This window comes from Erinaceus europaeus, chromosome 1 (assembly GCF_950295315.1).
Source record: "Erinaceus europaeus chromosome 1, mEriEur2.1, whole genome shotgun sequence".
Taxonomy (NCBI): domain Eukaryota; kingdom Metazoa; phylum Chordata; class Mammalia; order Eulipotyphla; family Erinaceidae; genus Erinaceus; species Erinaceus europaeus.
In genome coordinates this window covers 151386250-151409334 of record NC_080162.1, presented here as the reverse complement: position 1 = coordinate 151409334, position 23085 = coordinate 151386250, and the positions used below count along the sequence as shown (strand labels likewise).

The 23085-nt window shown below is 44.7% G+C and overlaps 1 protein-coding gene and 1 non-coding gene across 2 annotated transcripts; one reads left to right on the top strand and one right to left on the bottom strand.

The window, feature by feature from the left end:
• Positions 1–328: 328 nt before the first annotated feature.
• Positions 329–20816, top strand: ZNF623 (zinc finger protein 623). The gene is made up of 2 exons (XM_060198061.1): positions 329–1036; positions 16331–20816. The coding sequence occupies exon 2, from the start codon at positions 16427–16429 to the stop codon at positions 17819–17821; it is 1395 nt and encodes a 464-aa protein (XP_060054044.1). The 5' UTR covers positions 329–1036; positions 16331–16426; the 3' UTR covers positions 17822–20816.
• A 367-nt stretch (positions 20817–21183) lies between these two features.
• Positions 21184–21290, bottom strand: LOC132542735 (U6 spliceosomal RNA). Its single transcript, XR_009553709.1, has one exon. It is a non-coding gene; the product is annotated as a U6 spliceosomal RNA (small nuclear RNA).
• Positions 21291–23085: the final 1795 nt, after the last annotated feature.

The window sequence follows — 23085 nt, the reverse complement described above, 5'->3', positions numbered from 1 at the left end:
ATTCATAGTGCTGGCACCACCGAGCCCAGCGATAACCCTGGAGGCAAAACCCAAACGAAACCAAAAAAAAAAAAAAAAAAAAAAAAACCAAGCAGACAGCTCCTGGGCTCCTTTGACGTGGTCCTGGGGCCTCTGAGACGAGCAGATGCGGGGCTGCAGTGAGTGGGGCAGAAATCTCGTACATGGCTGCCAAGTGTCAGCAAGAGCGGCAGAATCTGACCACAGCTCTGGGAGAGAGTTAGCAGAGCTGTCAGAGCTGGCATCATAAATACTGGCAGTCTTGGGGAGTGATGAGTGAACCTCCATAGAAAGGACATCAACTCTGGCCTGGGCTTTGCTGACCAGGGTGGGACCAATGCTGAGAGTGTATCTGATTATATACTGCTTCCTCGAGTTGACAGATTGCAGAAAGCCAGGCAACAGGTGGAAGCCGCTTCCACTGTGCTCTTCTGGAGGGAGTCTGAATGACTGCAGATCCGGGGACGTCTCCTTCCCGCAGGGTCACCAAACATCCAACGCAGGTGTGGCTGCAGCTGACATACTGAATGGGTGACCTCAAAAGAGTGGTTCGACTTCTGCCACTGAGTTCCTCACGTGTAGCAGTAGGCCACCTTCCTCTAGGGGATCCCGGGGTCTCTGCAGTCCTGGGGGCACAACCATTCTTGGACTTGGGCTACAACAGCCCCCGCAGAGAGGCCCCTCCCCTGCGCCCCGCCCCTCGACTCTTGGGCGCCGCCCCATCGCAGAACAGACCACGCCCCTCGCGCAATGGGCTCCACCGACACCCGCCCCCAATTCTGCCTGTCGTTCCCGGTTCTCCAGTTCCTCAGTTCCTCGCTCTCCTGGCGGAAGAGCTCACCACTGAGAAGCGACCGATTCGGTGCGCCTAGAGTGCTCCCGGAAGTCCTCCGGGAGGGGCCTAAACCGACTTCCGGCTACGGCGTGCGGGCGGTGGAGCTGGCTTTGTCGGCGGGAGTTGCCGGGGTGGTGACCGGCGGGTGTTGACCGCGGCCGCGCGCCCTCCTCCGGGCGCTGGGTGAGTGACCACTCTGGGCCGCGGGCAGGCGGGCTGAGTGCGGCATGGCCCTTGCAGGGTCTGGCCTGTGGGCCCGCCGTGTCAGGCTTCCGCTGCAGTCCGGGCAACGCCCGCACCTGCTGTCCCTGGGAGCGCTATGCCCAGCTTGTGTCGGGTCGCCCTAGGGACCCGCGTGTGGGTGGACACTGGCTCCGGGGCCACACCCCCAGCTCTGGTCTCGAGGTGCAGCTTTTGTCCTTCCTGGCGCGTCCCGGACATGGGTGCTGCGCGGGCACAGCTGCGGAGTCGCTGTCCCCTGCACCCGAGGGCTCTCTAGCAATGCTAGGGAAGCGGACGGAAGGAGCTTAAATCTCTTTGTGCTGAGAGACACAGGGAGACACAGGGCTCTTGCCTTCTGCTTTGCACAGGTGTGAGGTTAGACAGGGAGAGAGAGGAATGCCCACAGTGTTCTCCAGCATGTGAGCCCCAAGGAGAACCCCAAGTGGAGAGAGATGGTTTGGATTCATTACTCCTGGCTCGTTCTTGAAGTCTTTCTTCCCCTTGGAAATCTGTCTGCTGATGGCCAGGGACGTGGCGGCCCTGCATAATGACCACCTCCCGTTTGATGATCCCTAGAGTTGTGCAGCTTGATGACTGGAGGCGATCTCTAAGCTCAGGCTTTTTCTCTGCAGTGCCCAAGTTTACGCTTGCTCTGTGGTACCTGGCTGCAGCCCGTCTTTTCCCTGGGTCTCAGCCCAGTGCATGATCAAAGTCAGTGTCTTTTGCCCACTTGGAATCTGAGAGAGACCACTGTCACCCAATCTGCAATGGATGCCTTGCTCCTGTCGGCAGAATTGAGACGTTTCGCCCTCTTGTAAACACAGTGCGATAGGGAGTCGAGCGGTAGCGCAGCAGGTTAAGCGCAGGTGGAGCAAAGCGCAAGGACCAGTGTAAGGATTCAGGATCGAGCCCCCGGCTCCCCACCTGCAGCGGCGTCGCTTCACAAGCAGTGAAGCAGGTCTGCAGGTGTCTTTCTCTCCCCCTCTCTGTCTTCCCCTTCTCTCTCCATTTCTCTCTGTCCTATCCAACAACGACGGCATCAAGAACAATAGTAATAATAACTACAATAAAACAAGGACAACGAAAGGGAGTAAATATTTTTAAATTTTTAAAAAGAAAACAACAACAAAAAAACATATTGTGATGACTGACCCTTCCTGCCCCATACCTCTTTTGGGTGATAGAATTTGGGGTAGGCAGTTGCTTTATTTATTTTGCAAACCTTCTCATGTGGGTACAGCCTTTCCTGGAGTGATAAAGCTAGATTTTCCTCTCCTTAAAGATTTGGGGGACAGTTGGGGAGAGACAGCTGAGCTAAGAAGCCCCCCCCACCAGCTCATCTCCACCACACCCCAGAGATGGAAGGGTGGTCAGGGAGGGAGGGTCAGACTGCCAGAACAGTACAAGGAACTTTGAGGAAGATGTTTCCAGGTGGGCCTTCAGTAGAAGAAGATGACTGCTGAGGATACATGCTTGTCTGAAAAAGAAACTCTACAGTGGTCAGGGATAGACCAAGTTGTCATGGGGTGGGAAGGGGACAGCTGCATGCAGCTGGTTGGGCCTTGGATGGTTTTCCTGAACCTCATGGGTAGTTAAGAGGGTTACACTGGAAAGCAAGAGAACTCCTTGCCTTCATAACTGGAAGGAGTTAGGTTGATGACCATTGTAACTTCAGGACAGGTGCAGATGGAATGGCTAGAGTCTGATATGTGTGTCACACAGGTGTCCTTTCTCCTTGCTCATCATTCTCAAATTCTCCCTGCTTCCCTGTTTCCTTTCTTTATGCAGTAAGCCACAACCCCAAATCAGACACCCTTTGCCCTTGGGGTATGAGACCTCTCTTGGAGCTTGTGTTGACTTTCCTGTCACCCACTTGCTCTGGGCTTCTCACAGGTTCCCATTCCAGGTTGAACTCCCACTTCATTTCCAGCTCCAAGAATTGCCTCAGCCCTTCCTCAGTATCACTCACTGTGTTTAGACAGTTTGACTCATGACATTCTATATGTCATAACGGAGGAGATATCTCTGTTAGACAGTATGTTTTGGGAACTAGAAGTCTGGTATATTTTTGCTTCCTTTTGTTCATTCTGTTTAGATTTCTGTCTTTTTGGTGCCAGGGCTTCATGCCTGTGTATCCTACCACTCCTGGTAAAACCCCCTCCCCTTTAATTTCAGATAGAGACAGGCAGAGAGAGCAGAGAAACCACAGGACTGGTCACATTATTCATGAAGCTTTTCTTGGCATTGTGCAAGGAACTTCCATGTGGTGCTGGGGATTCAAACCAAGGCCTCAGTTGTGGTGTGTTCCACTGGACGAACTCCTGACCCATATTTAGGGCTCTGGGTAAGAGTACAGATCTAAATTTGCTTTGATTTACAGAAGAATTGTTCAGCAGAAACTGAATTATCATCGCTGATTTTGAGAATAAACGTTAAGGGCTGGGGAGACAGCACAATGGTTATGTAAAGAGCCTTTCATACCTGAGGCACCAAAGGTCTCAGGTTCAATCTCCCACACCACCATGAGCTAGAGTTGAGTAGTGCTGTGGTGAGAGAGAGAGAATGAATGAGGATAAATATTCATTCACTGTATGTATCTGTTTATTTTATTGCCACCAGAGTTATCACATAGGCTCACTATGAATCTACAACTCCTGGTGTTCTCCCCCCTCCCCCATCCCCCGTCCACTTTATTTGATAGGACAGAGAGAAATTGAGAGGGGAAGGGGAGATAGAGATATACCTGCAGTACTTGCTTCACTGCTCTCAAAGCTTCCCCACTGTAGGTGGGGATCTGGGGCTCAAAACCTGAGTTCTTGCACATGGTGATGTGTGTGCTTAACTAGGTGTACCACCTCTTGGCCCCTAAACATTCAGAATAATGTATATTTGCTTTTTAAAGCTTCCTCTAATGTTAAAAAATATATATATGAAAGCCATAAAGAGGGGCTGGATGAATAGCTCACTTGGATAGTGTACTGCTTGGATAGTGGCCCACACATGAGTCTGCATTAAAGGAAGCTTCAGTGCTATGATGTTTAACTTTCTGCCTCTCTATCTCTTTATTTGTGAGAGGAGAGGGCTAAGGGAGACAGCATAATGGTTATGAAAAAAAGACTTTCATGCCTGACGCACAAAATTTTCAGTTCATTCCCCAGCACGACTTTAAGTCAAAGCTGAGCAATGATCTGATAAAAACAAAACAAAACCGGGAAGACAGCATAATAGTTATGTAAAAAGACTCATTCCTGAGGTAATAGAGGTCCCAGGTTCAGTCCCCAGCACCACTATAAGCCGGAGCAGAGCAGTGCTCTGGTCTCTCAGCATCTTTCTTGCAGTATTTCTTTCATTAAAAAATAAATAAATAAAAATGTTTTAAAAAGAGAGAGGTGGAGGTCGGGCGGTAGTGCAGTGGGTTAAGTGCACATGGTACAAAGCCCAAGGACCAGCATAAGGATCCCGATTCGAGCTCCTGGCTCCCCACCTGCAGGGGAGTCGCTTTACAAGTGGTGAAGCAGGTCTGCAGGTGTCTATCTTTCTCTCCCCCTCTCTGTATTCTCCTCCTCTCTCAATTTCTCTCTGTCCTATCCAACAATAATGACATCAGTAACAACAACAACAATAATAACCACAACAACGATAAAACAAGGGCAACAAAAGGGGGGAAAAATGGCTTCCAGGAGCAGTGGATTCGTGGTGCAGGCACGGAGCCCCAGCAATAACCCTGGAGGCAAATAATAAAAATAATATTTAAAAAAGAGAGAGAGAGGTTCAGCAGGGAAATAATTATAGAAACCAGACCTTCAACCTTCTGCACCCCATAATGATCCGGGGTCCATGCCCCCAGAGGGATAAAGAATAGGAAAGCTTTCAAGGGAGGGGATGGGATACAGGGTTCTCGTGATGGGAATTGTGTCTTGTCAATATTTCCATTTTATAAATAAATTAAAAAATGTTGAAAGGGAGAGAGAAAACGAGAGAGCCAGAGCATCACTCCATCACATAAAATGCTAGGGATTAAACTGGGGACCTTATACCTGAGAGTTTAATGTTATATCTACTGTGCCACATCCTGGGCTGCTATACATTCTACCACCCTCTTGCCCCCATTTTTTTTAGATTTATTTATTTATTGGGGGTGGGGACTGCACACACACAGAGAGAGGGAGAGAACCAGAACATTGCACTGACACATGCAATTCCAGGGATTGAACTCCAGACCTTATGTTTGAGAATTCAATTCTTTATTCACTACACCACCTCCTGAACCACTGCTGTACATATTCTTAAAGCTTTCCCCCCAGGAGTTGCTGGGGTCTCATGAATGCACTATTCCACCACTCTTGTGCTGAATTTTTTTTTTTTCATTTTATTTCAGAGAGTGAGAAACAGTGAGGGAGAGACACAACACCACAGAACTGTCTACCATCTCTGGAGCTTTTTGTGGTGCCATGGTGGTCCCAAGGCTTAAACCCAGGCTGCTATACCAGGGGAACTGTCTTCCAGCCCTTTGAAACCTGTGCACATGCTGTCTGCCTCCTCACTGTTCCCCCTTTCCCTCTCCCTCTCCCTCTCCCTCTCCCTCTCTTTCTCCCTCTCTTTCTCCCTCTCTCTCTCCCTTTCCCCTTCTTTCTCTATAAACCAGAGCACTGCTCAGCTCTGCCTTATAATAGTGCAAGGAATAGAACCTGGAACCCTGGGATCTCAGGTGTGAAAGTCTGTTGCATAAACCACTGTGCTATTTTCCCCAGCTCTGAAGTTTTATACATACATACACACACACACACACACACACAATTTCTTTTACTTTATTTATTGGGTAGAGACAGAAGCTGAGTGGGAAGGGGAAGATAAAGAGGTACAAAGACACCTACAGCATTGCCTCACCAACTGTGAAGCTTTCTCTTTACAGATGGGGACCTTGGACTTGAACCCAAGTCCTTGTACACCATAACTTGTGTGTTCAACCAAATGTGTCACCACTTTGGCCCCCTGGAAGATAATGTTATTATTCAGGAAAACTGAAGTTAAGACAGTGAACCCTGCCAGCTCACAGTACATTGATGTATTGCTGGGGGCGAGGGGTTGTCTATATTTTATATTCCTTTTTTAAAAAAAACTTTATTATTTTATTTGATAAGACAAAATTTGATAGGGAGAGAGGGAAAGAGAGCCCTTGTTATTAGTGCAAATCTTAAAACTACTCACTCCAAAGTCATAAATGCCCTTAAGTCCCCATTTTAACTTCACCAATAGCCCTGTGTACATAATTCCATCTAATAGGGTTTTGATCTTATATAGCCCCACAAGTCTAAAACACTTCTCTTTAGTTTGATTACTAGAACTATCAAGATATAGCAAATAAATTTCAAAGCTTGCATCCCCAGACCCTAATAAAGGCATGTGCACTAAGTCTTAAATCATTTTTTTTTAATTTACAACTTATGAAAAGTGAACAGGCAATACAGTATTATTTGTATAACAGATACTACAGAAGAAAAATAATCTAGCATTATTGCAGTGGTGCTGACTGAATTTAGATTGGTAAATAAACTTGTTTGAATTCTGAAAAAAAAAACTTTATTATTTTATTTGATAAGACAAAATTTGATAGGGAGAGAGGGAAAGAGAGACACCTGCAGCACTGCTTCACAGCTTGTGAAGCCATCCCCCCTGCAGGTGGGGACAGGGGACTTGAACCCAGATCTTTGTGTGTGATAACATATGCACTTAACCAGGTGTGATTTTGCCTGGCCACTATTTTACGTTTCTTTATCATTTGAAGTAATTTTTTTTTAATTTGAAATAATTTTTAATGTACATCATATGTTTTCAGTTGTTTGGAATAAAATACTTAAAGAAAAAAAAAAAAAAGCAAAACAACCTTGCTATATTGCACCAAAGTAAAAGACTGGGGTGGGGGAAAGGTTCAGGTCCTGGAACATGATGTCAGAGGAGGACTTAGTTGGGGTTAAATTGTTATGTGGAAAACTTAGAAATGTTATGTTTATACAAACTACTGTATCTTACTGTCGACTATAAACCATTAATCCCCTAATAAAAAAAAATAATAAAAAAAGCCAGCAAGTCGGCAGCACACCCGGTGCAGCACACATGTTACTATGCTGAAGATCCCGGTTCAAGCTCCTGCTCTCCACCTGCAGGAGGGGAACTTCACAAGCAGTGAAGCAGGTCTGGAGCTGTCTCTTTCTCTCTCCCTATCTATCCTCCCCTTCCTTCTCAGTTTCTTTTTTTTTAATACTTTTTTTTATTTTACTTTTTTTTTTTTTTTTTGCCTCCAGGGTTATTGCTGGGGCTCAGTGCCTGCACCATGGATCCACTGCTCCTAGAGGCCATTTCCCCCTCTTTTGTTGCCTTTGTTGTTGTCGTCTTGTTGTGGTTATTATTGTTATTATTGATGTTATTCGTTGTTGGATAGGACAGAGAGAAATGGAGAGAGGAAGGGAAGACAGAGGGTGAGAGAAAGACACCTGCAGGCCTGCTTCACTGCCTGTAAAGCGACTCCCTTGCAGGTGAGGAGTCAAACCAGGATCCTTATGCTGGTCCTTGCGCTTTGCGCTACATGCACTTAACCTGCTGTGCCACTGCCTGACTCCCGTTTATTTGTTTATTTATTTATTTATTCCCTTTTGTTGCCCTTGTTGTTTTATTGTTGTAGTTATTATTGATGTCGTTGTTGTTGGATAGGACAGAGAAATGGAGAGAGGAGGGGAAGACAGGGGGAGAGAAAGATAGACACCTGCAGACCTGTTTCACCGCCTGTGAAGCGACTCCCCTGCAGGTGGGGAGCCAGGGGCTGGAACCAGGATCCTTACGCCTTGTGCTTCGTGCCACCTGTGCTTAACCCGCTGCACTACCACCCGACTCCCCCTTCTCAATTTCTATCTGCCCTATCAAAGAGAAGAAAAAATGCTCTCAGGAGCTCCAGTGGACTCATCACCAGGCACCAAGCCCCAGTGATAATTCTGGTGGCAATTCAAAACAAAATAGACAAACAAAAAAGAGCATGTAAGATTGAGCAGTTGTGCAGCCCTGAAGGTAGCATGGTGACTAGATCATCACTGGACTTGGAAACAGGTAGTTCCCAGTTTGATCCTCAGTATTGTATGTGCCGGAGTGATAGCGGTTCTCTTTGTCTCCTCTCATGTCAGTAAATAAAGCCTTAAAAAAAAAAAAAAAGACTGAGGGTGGCAGGTGGCAGTGCAGCTGGTTGAGTGCACATGCTATAATGCACAAGGACCTGGGTTCAAGCCCGTGGCCCCCACCTTCAGTGAGAAAGCTCCACAAGTGATGAATAGTGCTGTATGTGTCTATCTCCCTCTCTATCTCCCCACTCCCTTCTCGATTTCTGTCTCTACCCAAATAAATAAATAAATGGTCCTGATTTTATAAAGGCTTTGTTGCAGAAAAAAGACCAGAAGGAAAAATGTTGACTGGTAATCCAGTTTAATCTGGTTAAAGGGATATTTTAAGAATTTACGCGAGTCAGGCGGTAATGCAGTGGGTTAAGCGCAGATGGCGCAAAGCACAAGGACTGGCATAAGGATCCCTGTTAGAGCCCCCGGCTCCCCACCTGCAGGGGAGTCACTTCACAGGAGGTGAAGCAGGTCTGTAGGTGTCTTTCTCTCCCCCTCTTTGTCTTCCCTTCCTCTCTCCATTTCTCTCTGTCCTATCCAACAACGACGACATCAATAACAACAACAATAACTACAATAAAAAACAAGGGCAGCAAGAGGGAAAATAAATAAATAAATATTTTAAAAAAGAATTTACTTAATTGGGGGCTGGGTGGTGGCACATCAGATTAAGCGCACATAGTACAAAGTAAGGACCTGTGCAGGGATCCCGGTTCAAGCCCCTGGCTCCTCACCTGCAGGGGTGTCGCTTCATAAGCGGTGAAGCAGGTCTGCAGGTGTCTCTCTTTTTCCTTCTCTATCTTCTCCCTCCCCTCTCAGTTTCTGTGTCCTATCCAAAAGTATTGAAAAAGTGGCCCCAAAGAGCATTGGATTGGTAGTGTAGGCACTGAGCCCCAGCTATAACCCTGGAGGCAAAAAAGAGAAAGACACTGAAAAAAATACACATAAAACCTTAAAAAAAAAAGAATTTACTTAATTATTGTTAGCGAGCATAAATCAAACCACCATCCACTGCAAGGAAGCAAAGATGTTTATTGACGAATTGCAATCCGGGCCGAGATGGTGACTGGTGTTAGTCTACCAAGCTCGACCCTGAACAAGGCTCAAACCACACAATTTATAGGAATTCAGACTACATTCAGGTAGGGGGAACACATCACCTTATCAACCTACATCCAATAACAGGCTATAGCAAACACAAAATCCAATCATTTCAAACTTAGCAAAAGCATGATCCATTCAAAGCAAAGCGCGGGCTAGTTTCAAATATAGTAAGATCACACAACCAATAGAATTCAACCAGGCAGGGTCGCCACATCCTCCTGCCATCGGCTATGACCACCCATCCGGTAGACAGCACACCACAAAGTCTTTGCAAAGGTCCTGATAAGGCTTGTCTCCAGGCAGGGTCCTTCGAACAATGGGTGGCCTTCACTGATTAGGTCCTGTTTATTCAAGGGGGAAGGGCAAGGAATTTTTCCACTTCACTCAGCAAGACATACTAAAAGCACTTAACAAACAACTGCATAAAAAGGGAATTTCAAGGCTACTGCCTTTTACAATTATGAGAAAGAGAAGCAGACCAAAACACTGCTCCATGCGGCACATGTCCTAGGATTAAATCCAGGACCTCGTGTGCAAGTCTTGCATGCTCTTCACTAATTCATCTCTCTTCAGTGGCTGAGTTTTCTGTTTGATTTTTCGCAATTCATCTGAATTTATACCCTGCAAGACTAATTTGTTAAGAGTGAATTTCATAAATAGAAGAAAATTTTGGGCCAAATTAGTGGGCCTCAAATTCATAGAACACTCCCCATGACTGCCAGGTGGTTGTGAATGCTGTGCCACAGCACTGGGGGTGGGGTGGGGGTGGGTGGGCAGGACTTGTTGGACTAGGAAAAAAAATATCATGGCTAGAAATGTCTCCTCTAGATCCATGCCCAGTTTCTCTTACTGAGACTGAAGTTTTTGGGTTGGGTTTCTTTTTATCCCAGGGTGTAGTATGTCCACAGGTGGACATTTATCTAAGCAGTGCTTTTGGCTCTGTAACAGACTCAAGTTACTGAGTTTCTTTGTTCTATCTTGTAGGCAAGGAGGTGACTGGGGCTTCCAGTAGGCTGACTGCTCTGCCTTCTTGGTGTGCCAACCCACAGTAGAGTGAGACAGTCCCCTCTGTCCTGGTGTCTTTGGTTGGATTTGACTTCAGGGGACACAGGGAAATGTAGTCATTTGCAAGGCATCTGTGTACCTATTGTGACTTCTGATGGGGTTTCTATATGTCCCAAGAGGCAGGGTTCTATCTCTGTCTCATACTAGTACCAACATCCTTCATTCCACATAGCCCACACTCAGTGACTGAGGCCAAGCTCTAGGTAGCAGACATGCCTTTTTACCTCAGTGCAGCTCACAGTTACACTCTGACCTCAGATAAACTCTTCCTGCTCCAACACCCAGTGTGAGCTATATGATCATGTAGATCAGTCCACTCTGGAAGGGGTTAGGTCAGACCCATGATGGTGGCCACTGGTACATAGCAGCAGTGACTAAGTGGCTTTGGCAGAAGTGTTCTGAACCAGTGGCTGGCCTTCCTGGAACTAGAGTAGTCACTTCTGGCTGTCCACCCACTAGGGATAAGGACCTTCACCAACTGAAAAGCAAGTAGTGAAACATTCATTTATAACAGATTAACAACAATCCCATACTCCAAAACACACAGGTCCCCTGACTAGGAGCAAAGACAAATTGTGATCTATGTGTATATGGAACTTGGTGTATCATTGAGGAAGAATAGCCACCAATACACAGCCCAGGACTTAGGGTAGTGTGGAGTGCCAGAGACATATCTCTTTGGAGTGATGAGACTGTTGTGCAGTGAATTAAGTGGTGATGATGGCTCCACAATCTTAGGAATACATTAAAAACACATTATTGTGCACTTTAAAATGTTGAGTGCTGTGGAATGTTAATTATATTTTAATAAAAATTGAGGACACATCAAAAAGTAGACAAGTGACTAGGGAAATAGTTACTCGTAGAGCTTAGGACTTTCATGCCTGAGGCACTTGATTCATTCCTGGCTCCACATGTTAGAGTGAGTGGTTTTCTGGCTGCTCTCTGATGTGAAACTGTTGTAGAACTGGGCATCAGAATCAAACCCAGTATTGAGACCGAGAACCAGATGTGCAGAGGTTTATTACACTGGTGGGCGTAGACCTTGGATTGTTCCAAAAGGGTATAGCCCCAAGTGGAGGCCGTTACACTCTTTTACACTTCAGGAAGGCTTCAGGAAGTTACTCATTTTGCAAAACAAGTGCAGATAGCTCAGCAAGTAAACCAGATACAAAAGCAGATTCCTGTTTTCATCGCACTTGAAATATTTATTCCTGTTTTCCATCTCACTTTCACTTTTCATGATATATAAAATCAATATATCATAGAAGAAATAATATAGCGTGATTCCACTTTAGATGAAATTCAGAGTTAGCAAACTTCATCTGCCAAGTAGGAGTGGTTATCCTGGGAGTGCTGACATAGGGAGCCACTGGGAGTCTGTCAGGACAGCAGTGTATATGTGGATCTGGCTGGTGCTTACAGAGAATGAAGAGTTCCTAGCAGTGCACTTAATGTAAATGTAAGAGGATGCCTGCTGGGGTCATGGAGCAGATGTCACCTACATACTGCTCTGTTTCCCATGTGCTTGTCCTTAGAGGCTTCTGCTCTTGGGCTCCTCAGCAGTCAACCTATTTCCCAACAGTGTTAGATGTAGGGTGTAAAGTGATTTGTGGAGGCATATGTAGAACTCCCTAAAAGTAGATTTGGCTGGGGCAAGTTCTTATCTTTGAGAACCATAGAATTCGGCAGCAGAGCTGAAAAGGTGGTAGCAGGGAGCCTGATGTCACTCTGAGTCTGGGGCAACCTGGTGCCCCAAGTGTAGGCCTGGACAGTCTGGGCTCAGGGCATTCATTGACCAGAGTGTGGTTAGCAGCTCTGACCTGGCCCTCCAACATTTCCTGCCCTAATGTAACCTAGCTCTTCACTCCATCACTTCTGAGCTGCTAAAAAGGGACTATTGGATATTATTAAGGGCCCAGGGTAGGGGTGTGTGTGTGTGTGTGTGTGTGTGTGTGTGTGTGTGTGTGTGTTGTGGTAGGCTGACTTGAGCAAGAGAATCTGTCAATGGCAGGGTTTCCTGCAGCTATTCACAAGGACTATAACTGAGAGAGCGGGGACTGCATAGACTAAGGTCATGTGTAGGGACATGATGTGGGGGCACTCTGACAAGGAGACATTGATATAGACATGAGAGTGAACCATGCAAATATTGGGTTGTTGGAAGTCATGACATATTTTTCTGATTTGCTATGAAAAAAAGTATCATGACTTTTCTGACAACCCAGTACTTAGGTGAGAGCAGGCCATAATGTCACAGAAGCAGGGTGGCTGAGAGAGGCCCATAGGGAGGTTATAAGAGGTTGTAAGGTCACTGGAACACCATAGTGGTGTTGCCTTTGAATAAGTGGGGGTGGGATGCCCTTGAAAGATTTTTTTTTTTGTCTCCAGGTCTATTGCTGGAACTCAGTGCTGCACTACGAATCCACTGCTCCTGGAGGCCATTTTTCCTATTTTGTTGCCCTTGTTGTTATTGTTGCCATTGCTGTCGCTGTTGGACAGGACAGAGAGAAATCAAGAGAGGAGGGGAAGACAGAGGGGAAGAGAAAGTTAGATACCTGCAGACTTGCTTCATGGCCTGTGAAACAACCCCCCTTCAGGTGGGGAGCTGGGGGCTCTAACTGGGCTCCTTATGCCAGTGCTTGTGCTTAGTGTCATGTGCACTTAACTCGCTGCACTACTGCCCGATCCCCAATTTTTTTTTCTTAATTGTCACTAGGCTTATTTATGGGGCTTGGTGCCAACACTACAAATGCACTACTCCTGGTGGCCTTTTTTTTTTTTTTTTCCTATTTTTATTTGATAGGACAGAGAGAAATTGAGAGGGAAGAGAAAGACACCTGAAGATCTGCTTCACCATTCATGAAGCTTCTTCCCCTGGGAACTGAACCTGAGTTCTTGTGCTTGGATATATATATATATATATATATATATATATATATATATATATATATCCTCCAGGGTTATGACTGGGGCTCAGTGCCTGCACTATGAATCCACTGCTCCTGGTGGCCATTTTTTTCCACTTTGTCGTTGTTATTGTCATTATTGTATTATTGTTGTTATGGCTTTTGTTGTTGGATAGGACAGAGAGAAATTGAGAGAGGAGGGGAAATCAGAGGAGGAGAGAAAGATAGACACCTGCAGATCTGCTTCAGTTTGTGAAGTGACCCCCTTGCAGGTAGGGAGCCAAGGGCTCAAACCAGGATCCTTGAGCCAGTCCTTATACTTTGCACCATGTGCACTTAACCCAGTGTGCTACTGACCACTCTCCTTGATATATATATATAATTTTTTCCTTCAGGGGTTATTGCTGAGGCTCAGTGCCTGCACCATGAATCCACTGCTCCTGGAAGCCGTTTTTTCCCCCTTTTGCTGCCCTTGTTGTTGTAGCCTTGTTGTGGTTATTGTTGTTGATGTTGTTCGTTGTTGGATAGAACAGAGAGAAATGGAGAGAGGAGGGGAAGACAGAGAGGTGGAGAGAAAGACACCTGCAGACCTGCTTCACTGCCTGTGAAGTGACTCCCCTGCAGGTGGAGAGCCGGGGGCTGGAACCGGGATCCTTACACCAGTCCTTGCGCTTTGCGCCACCTGCGCTTAACCTGCTGTGCTACCGCCCGACCCCCCTTGATTTATATTTTTAAATGATTATTATGCCAACTGTAGAAAACAGTTCTGGAGAAACAGAAGTGGAGAAACAAGCTAGTTCTGTTTTGTATCTGAATGAGTGGTGTGGAGGTAGCAGTGTTGGAAGTTGAGAGAACTATCAGAGATGAGAGCATTGTGAGGGTCTGTCCTAAGGATTGTGGCAGGGGAGTTATGGACCATGCACAGAGGAGTCATGGGGTACTCCAGTGTTTTTTAGATTAAACAAATTGGAGTTCCCCTTCCTAAGAGAGAGACCAAAGAAGGGACCAGTGTAAGGAATAAAGTCAGTCTGGAGTGTTAGGTTTGAAATGCTGTTAAGAACATGGCAGTGGAGTCATGTGAGATCCAGTGAGGAGCTGAGTGGAAGGCCACATTGATGGAGAAGATGAATGAGTTCCTGGAGTAGATGGTGTTGGTTTCTGACAGTATAGTGAGGACAGAAGAGAATTCTGGGACTGAGCCCCAGACCACACAAGTCTAGAGCCACCCTTAGAGGACATTGAGCGGCACCCAGAAGAATTGGACCTCTGGGAAGAAGTGACTCTGTCTGGTGCAGCTTGTATTAAATGAATAGTCATAACTACCCCCTTCCAGCTGTGTTGATGCAGTGCTGATGATGTGGCTGAGTGATTCAAGGAAAGGGATGACATAGCCATTCTAAATTTGCTGTGGGAAGGGTAATAGCTGAGGTAACAGTTGGAGAGGAAATATGATGCAGGAAGTATTTAAGGAAGGTGGAAACACCTATCTCTAGGCTGCCAGGAGTAAGGAGCCAGGGTTGCAGAGGTAGCAACAGTTCAGGACTGAAGAAAACTGTGGCAGGTCACAGGGTGGGGGAGGACATGCTATGGACACAGATATAGGCAAGTTGTAGAGGAGTGGATATTGGAGGGTGTTCTTGTCATCGTCATCAAACCCCCCCCCCCCACACACACACTTGCGTTTTCACTGAAACAAGGAAGACCATAAGGTGAAGATAGGGACTGGGACACTAGAAAAGAGGAAGCACCAGATAGTACCAAACAGTGAGTCAAGGTGAAGAAGGCAGCATGCCAACAAATATACTGTAAACCATTAAACCCCCCCCCCATAAAATAATTTGATGGGAAAAAAATTGCTGGCAGCTCTTAGAACTCACCAGCATGGGGTTGACATTGAGAGACCTCATTCAAAAAGGATGCAGACAGGTCAGGAAGCAAGCAGAATTTAATAAAAATTGATATTTTCCTAGGCAAGTATGATAGAGGAAAGACACAGAGGTTTAGGATTAACATGCAAGAGAGTGATTATAGTATAGAACTCAAAAGTGAATACAGTGTCATCAATCATAGATCCCAGGCTGAATGAAGAGGATGAGATTATTAAATTTGTGTTTCTTTGGAAATTTTTATTTATTATTGGGTAGAGGAATTGGGGGAAATGGGGAAAGAGAGGGAAGGAGAGAGACCTGCAGCACTGTGAAGTTTCCTCCCACTACAAGTGGGGACTAGGAGCTTGAAGCTGTGCACTGTAATATGTATACTCAACCAGGTGCACCGCCATCCAGACCCAGAAATGTCTTTTTTTTATTATTATATTTATTGGATAGAGACAGTCAGAAATTGAGAGGGTAGGGGCAGGTAGGTAGAGAGGGAGAGAGACAGACACCTACAGCACTGCTTCACCACTTGCAAAGCTTTCCCCCTCACAGGTGGGGACCAGGAGCTTGGACATGGATTGTTGCACATTGTAACGTGTGTGCTCAACCAGGTGCACCACCACCAGTCTTGTTTTCTTTTATTTTTTAAATATTTTACTTACTTATTTATGAGCTAGGAGGAGAGGAAGAAAGAACCAGATAGTACTCTGGTACGTGAGATTGACCTCCTACTTGAGAGTCTGATGCTTTACCTACTGTGCCAGCTCCTGGACCACATGTCTTGTTTTCTGAATGAAATCTAAACCTGACTCTTGCCAATTTGCCTCCTGTCCAATCTGCCCCTACAGTGGATACTGTAGTCTGAACAGGGTAAGGTAGTAGTATGCTGGGTTCAGTGTGGGCAAATGAAGTACTTCCTTCTCTCCCACATCTTGGGGGTGTTTCTACCCCTATCCAACCTTACAGATTCCTGCTGTGAAAGGATCATTTTGTTTTATTTTGTTTCATGTTTTTTTGTTTGTTTTCCAAAGCACTGTTCAACTCTGGCTTATGGTGGTACAGGGGATTGAACCTGGAACTTTGGAGCCTCAGGCATGAGAATCTCTTTGCATAACCATCATGCTGTCTACCCTCTTGTTTCAGGTTTTAATGTATAAACTGAGGACAAGAAGGTGAGTTGGGGCCTGAATTTCCAAGGAAGAGAATCCACATGAGACCATATCAGAAACACTCATTGTGATGGAGTCTCCCATCTCTGAGTCTGGGGGGATCCCAGAACTCAAATTAGGGCATCTGTTGGAAAACCCTGAAGGACAGAATCAGTGGTGCTCCCCCTCTCAGGAGGAAGACTTGAAGCAGGTGGCAGTCACCCACTGGGAGATCCACACAGGAGGGACAGCCCAGGCAAGTAGCAAATCAGGAGACAGCCCAGAACTAAGTTCTAACCTTCTTATCCTTCAGAAAGAACGTATGGAAGGGGAAACCCAACAACGTGAAGCTTGTGGCAAAGACTTCACTTTGCACGCCAACCTTATTAGACATCAGATTTCTCATATTGAGGAAAATCCTCACATGAATGACCCATGTGAGAAAGGCTTCAGTCACAGCTCTCCCCTTGTGGAGCATCAGAATATTCATACCAGTGAGAGGCTTTATGTTTGCAGTACATGTGGAAGAGACTTCCTGCAGTATACAGACTTGGCAGAGCACCAGAGGACACATGTGGGTGAGAAACCCTTCAAGTGTGCCCAGTGTGGGAAGTCATTCTGTCACAGCTCAGACCTCATTCGCCACCAGCGAGTTCACACTAGGGAGAGGCCTTTTGAGTGTAAAGAGTGTGGGAAAGGCTTCAGCCAGAGCTCATTACTTATTCGACATCAGCGAATTCATACAGGGGAGAGACCCTATGAATGTAATGAGTGTGGAAAATCCTTCATCAGAAGCTCCAGCCTAATTAGACACTATCAGATTCATACAGAAGTGAAGCAGTATGAATGTAAAGAATGTGGGAAGGCCTTCCGCCACCGTTCAGACCTCATCGAGCACCAGAGAATCCACACTGGAGAGCGGCCCTTTGAATGTAATGAGTGTGGGAAGGCCTTTATCCGGAGTTCAAAACTTATTCAGCATCAGAGGATCCATACTGGAGAAAGACCTTATGTCTGTAATGAATGTGGGAAGCGTTTCAGCCAGACCTCAAACTTTACTCAGCATCAGAGAATTCACACTGGAGAGAAGCTCTATGAATGTAATGAATGTGGGAAAGCTTTCTTTCTGAGCTCATACCTTATTCGGCACCAGAAAATTCATACTGGAGAGAGGGTATATGAATGTAAGGAATGTGGGAAAGCTTTTCTCCAGAAAGCCCATCTCACTGAACACCAGAAAATCCACACTGGGGATAGGCCATTTGAATGTAAGGACTGTGGGAAAGCCTTCATTCAGAGCTCCAAGCTACTTCTCCATCAGATTATTCATACTGGAGAAAAGCCATATGTATGTAGCTATTGTGGAAAAGGCTTTATTCAGAGATCAAACTTCCTTCAACACCAGAAAATTCACGCTGAAGAAAAGCTCTATGAGTGTAGTCAGTATGAAAAAGAGTTCAGTTCTACCCCAAACTTTAAAAAGTAATCAGGGTGTTCACCAAGAGGGACTTTCATTGATTAAGACCCCCATACATTTGGGAGAGAGATCTATAGGTCAGGGGGAACATAAAAGTAGCTTATAATTATTCTCCAACTCAGTGAGTGATATTGGGAACTAAGTGGCATAAGTTTTAATCTTTGTGGCTTTGGACATCATCAGATTTTCCCAAAGTCATGGATGGGGCTCCCTTCCCTTTAGGGAAGTGTACAACCATTTTCCACTTTGCAGCCTCATCAGGCTGCTGTCCTTACCAGGAATGTGGGGCCTCAGGAGATTGACATATAACTGTACAAAGACTCTGAGCTAGAATAGTATCAAGGGAATGCTGATTTCAAGAATCTTGAAGATTGTAAATTTTATTTTACAATTTTATAATTTATCCTGCAGGTAAAGCATCTTTAAAGCAGGATGATGTATCTAATGTTGTTACTAAAAAAGAGAATTGCATACCAAATATTAATTCAAAAAGGCAGGTTGGAGAAAGATACTTTGTTAGTTGATCCCACAAGTTGATCTCTTGTGGTCTTGAGGATAAATACCATACTCTCTACCTTGCATCATTAGCCTGTTTGCTTCTTGGAGCCTTGTGTCGCTTCAGTTAACTACCCATTACAACTGGTATGGCAGTAGTTACAAGTGCTCAAAAGTCCCACTTGTCTAAGATTCTTTCTGCCCTAGCCTTTGTCCTTATTTGAAGACACCCTTTTCTCCTGAGTGACTCATTAGTGTCAAGATCCATTGTATTCATCATGTCTGGCAATGTGTTTCTGTTTAGAGCTTGCCTCTTAACTGCATATATATATATATATATATATTTAAAGTGTGTTTTATGTACTATCTCATTGTGACACTGTTAATTCCAAAGGACAGTGATCATATCCAACTGATGTGTTTGTTCCTAGTTCCTAATGTTTAGCACAAGACAATAGAAAGCATATCCAGTTGCCTAGGAGGTGACAGCAAATAAAACATTGGACTTTCAAGCACGGGATCCTGAGTTTTATATCTGGCATTGCATGTACCAAGGCGATGTTCTGGTTCTCTCTCCCACTCATTAATAAATAAAAGTTTTTTTTTTTTAAAGAAAAACACCTAAATCTATGTGTAATTGGCACCACTCATCTTTCTGTATGGATATTTTTGAAAAAGCACAAATGGTTGTCTGTGTATCTTTTAATTCAAAGGACCCACAGTCCCAATATGCCACATAACTCTTCTGTCTTAGCAGTTCCATGATTAATCAGCTCTTCTTGCTCCAATTCCTACTGTCAGACTCATTTTGTTGTTTATTTCAGAATGTATTTAAGAACCACAGCTAAATACTGCAGAAACATGAGTATGGCACTTTTCATCTTTGAAATTTTCAAAGTCTGCTAGAAAGACAGATCAGAGTACATCAAGTTGGAGGTTAGAATAGAAATGTATTCAGATTGTGTAAGAGGTAAGGTGGCAATGAAATAGTCATGGAGGATTAGGGACATTGGAACTCATCTAGAGAGAAGTGACATTTGCCAGCTAAAGAAGAATAAATAGTAGTAGAGTATTGAGATGGAAACATGTTATATTGCTTGTTGTAGGCAAGTTCCATCACAGAACTATTAGTTGTTACCTTTCAATTATTTGACCCAGACATTACCCAAATAACCAGTTTTAAATGGCATAACATTTTCTTAGAGGGCACATTTTGAGTTCTTACCTTCAGCTAATCCAGAATCCTAGAAAGTAAAGCTAATTCTAAAAGGACATGCAGTACTCCATTTCTAAAACTCAACCTTTACTGGAGATACCACAAATGATAACAGAAACAAATTATACCAGATCTTTTTGTTGAGGTCCAGTTTCCATTACAATAGAATACCTAAGTGTACAGAATTGGTAAGACTATATACGCATGTAATTGCAATTTCAATCAATAACATTTCTGTGATCCAAAACGTTCCCTTTTGTAGTCCTCATTAATCCCTGCTGGCACTCACGTGGAGTGACTCCAACCGGGGGGGGGGGGGTAAGCCACTGACCCTCCCCCACTGGCTCTAGGGGCCCAGTGATTCAGAAAGGAGGCCTCAGGGAGTATTGTGGTATAAACACTCATTTATTTGGAGAAGGGCACAGGTTTTTATAGAGAGTTAAACAAAGAACATATTTCACATATGTCAGAAATTATAGGTTTCTTAAAGGTCAGCTTGCCCCTATGGTAGGGGGCTGGTATGACAAGAATTGATGCGATACATAAAGGTCAAGACAATTAGTCTCCAAGATAAAGGCAAGTTAATTATCCAAAGGCATTTGAGAGAAGCATAGGGGTTAAACCAGTAAGGTGAGGTAGAGAAGAAAAACAAAGCTTGATGTAAATCACAGATATCAAAGGACACAAGAAAATAGGATTTGGGGTTTTCACTGTCTGATGTTGGAGAGGTGTATGATAGAGTGTGTTCTTTGTGATCAAAAGGTGAAGTGGATGTGTGAACTTTGAGTGAACGCTAAAGCAGGCAGCCATTTGGCCTGCTGCTAGCAGGGGAAACTAAGTGTGAGAGGCCTGTAGGTTTTCTGTGAGCTTGAGAGACTAACAAGGAGAAACTGAGTCTGGGAGACTTTTCCCTCTTGGATCATCTCTATAAGGAGAGAGGCTAACAAGTGGGGTGCCTTTCCAGACCTCCAAGGATGGGAGAGCTTTCTAAGCTCTACCAAGCTTTCACATAGTCCCACAAATCCTACTTTATCCCCTCACTTTCTGTCATTGTAGGGTTAATTTTCTTGTTCTAGGACTTCATGTAAATGGATCCATGTGGTATATACTCTAGTGTCTGACTTACTACATTTTAGTGGCTTCAGACTCAACCATGTATTCACGGGTTTCAGTATGTCTTTCCCTTTGCTGAGTAGTCTTTCACTGTATACAGACTCCTTCATTTGTTAACTCATCTGTTGATGGAAATTTGGGTTTCCAGTTTTTGTACTTATAAATAAAACTTCCCATATTAGCCCAATTTTTAAGTTGAGTGGTTTGTATTAATATATGAGTTTTTTATTCTATCTGTGTGAAAGTCACTTTTCAAATATATATTTTTATATATTTATTATTTTTAATGCAGTGCCAAGGGATGAACCTAAGACCTCATGTATGTGAGATACCGTTGAGTTATCTATCTGGCTCAAATTATATATATGGGTGGGCTATAGCATAATGGTTATGCAAAGAGACTTTCATGCCTGAGGCTCTCAAGTCCTAGGTTCAATACCCCACACCACCATAAGCCAGAGCTGAGCAGTGTGCTGTGGTTAAAAAAAAAAAAAGAATTAAATTATATATATAATTTTATTATATATAATATAATTTTGTGTTTATTTTTTTAATGGAATGCTTCACGAATTTGCATGTCATCTTTGCACAGGGGCCATGTTAATCTTCTCTGTATCCTTCCAATTTTATTATGTGTGCTGCCAAAGCGAGCACAGTTTTGTGTTTATTATGACTAGAAAAAACTTACCTTCAGGACTCAGCCACACCCCAGGCCACAGAATCACAGATGGAGCCTGGGGGAATGATCTCTTGGCCTCTGCTATGGCCACCTAAGAGTCCCTGTGTTATTGGAAGGTAGTGTTTGCTGCAGAAAAGACTCAAAAAGTTTATGGGCCCAGTGGTGGCACATCTGGTTGAGTGCACATGTTACAGTGCACAAGGACCCAAGCTCAAGCCCCCAATTTAAATATAAATTTACATATATAACTTTTTAAAAAAGATGAGGGACACAGAAGCTTGCTTTAGTAGCTCTAGAGGTGACACAGTGGATAAGGCATTGAACTTAAAAGCATGAGGTCATGAGTTTAATCGTTGGCATAGCATGTGTGAGAGTGATACTCTGGTTCTATCTCATAAATAACTTTAAAAAATCTAAAGCAGGGGGTTGGGCGGTGGCGCAGTGGGTTAAGCGCACGTGGCGCAAAGCGCAGGGACCGGCGTAAGGATCCTGGTTCGAGCCCCCGGCTCCCCACCTGCAGTGGAGTTGCTTCACAGGCGGTGAAGCAGGTATGCAGGTGTCTATCTTTCTCTCCCCCTCTCTCTCTGTCTTCCCCTCCTCTCTCCATTTCTCTCTGTCCTATCCAACAACAAAGCAACGTCAACAATGGCAATAATAACCACAACGAGGCTGCAACAACTAGGGCAACAAAAAAGGGGGGAAAATGGCCTCCAGGAGCGGTGGATTCATGGTGCAGGCACGGAGCCCAGCAATAACCCTGGAGGGAAAAAAAAAAATCTAAAGCATTGGCAGTTGGGTGTAGCGCAGCAGGTTAAACGCAGGTGGCGTAAAGCACAAGGACCAGCATAAGGATCCCGGTTCAAGCTCCCGGCTCCCCACCTGCAGGGGAGTCGCTTCACAGGCGGTGAAGCAGGTCTGCAGGTGTCTGTCTTTCTCTCCCCTCTCTGTCTTCCCCTCCTCTCTCCATTTCTCTGTCCTATCCAACGACAATAATAATAACAAGGACAACAAAAGAGAATAAATAAATATTTAAATTTTAAAATTTTTACTTTAGGGGCTGGGTGGTGGTACACCTGGTTAAGTGCACATAATACTATGTAAAAGGACCTGCAGCAGGGATGCTTCGAATGGTGAAGCAGGTCTGCAGGTGTCTGTCTTTCCCTCTCTATCCCCTCGCCTCTCAATTTCTCTCTGTTCTATTGAGTAAAATAGAAGAAGAAAAGGAAAAAATGGGCCCCAGGAGCAGTGGATTTATAGTGCCAGCACCAAGCCCCAGCGTTAACCCTGGAAACAAGAAAAACAATTTTATTTTGCTGGATAGAGACAAATTAAGAGTGAAGAGGAAGGTAAAGTGGGAGAGATGGAGGGACATGCAGCTCTGCTTCACTACACTTGGGGTGCAGGAAAACAATTTATTGGTGCCAACCAAGAATTAGCTCTTGCTACAATTTCTGAGCCCCAAGTCTCAGCAGAATTTTTTTTTTTTTTTGCACTACGAAAGGTTGGCTAATAATTTACAGTTAGGTATACAAGGATTAAGAGATAGGCAGACAGGAGTTGGGCAGTAGCGCAGCGGGTTAAGCGCACGTGGTTCAAAGTGCAAGGACCAGCTTAAGGATCCCAATTCGAGCCCCCGGCTCCCCACCTGCAGGGGAGTAGCTTCACAGGAGGTGAAGCAGGTTTGCAGGTGTCTATCTTTCTCTCCCCCTCTCTGTCTTCCCCTCCCCTCTCCATTTCTCTCTGTCCTATCTAACAATGACATAAATAACA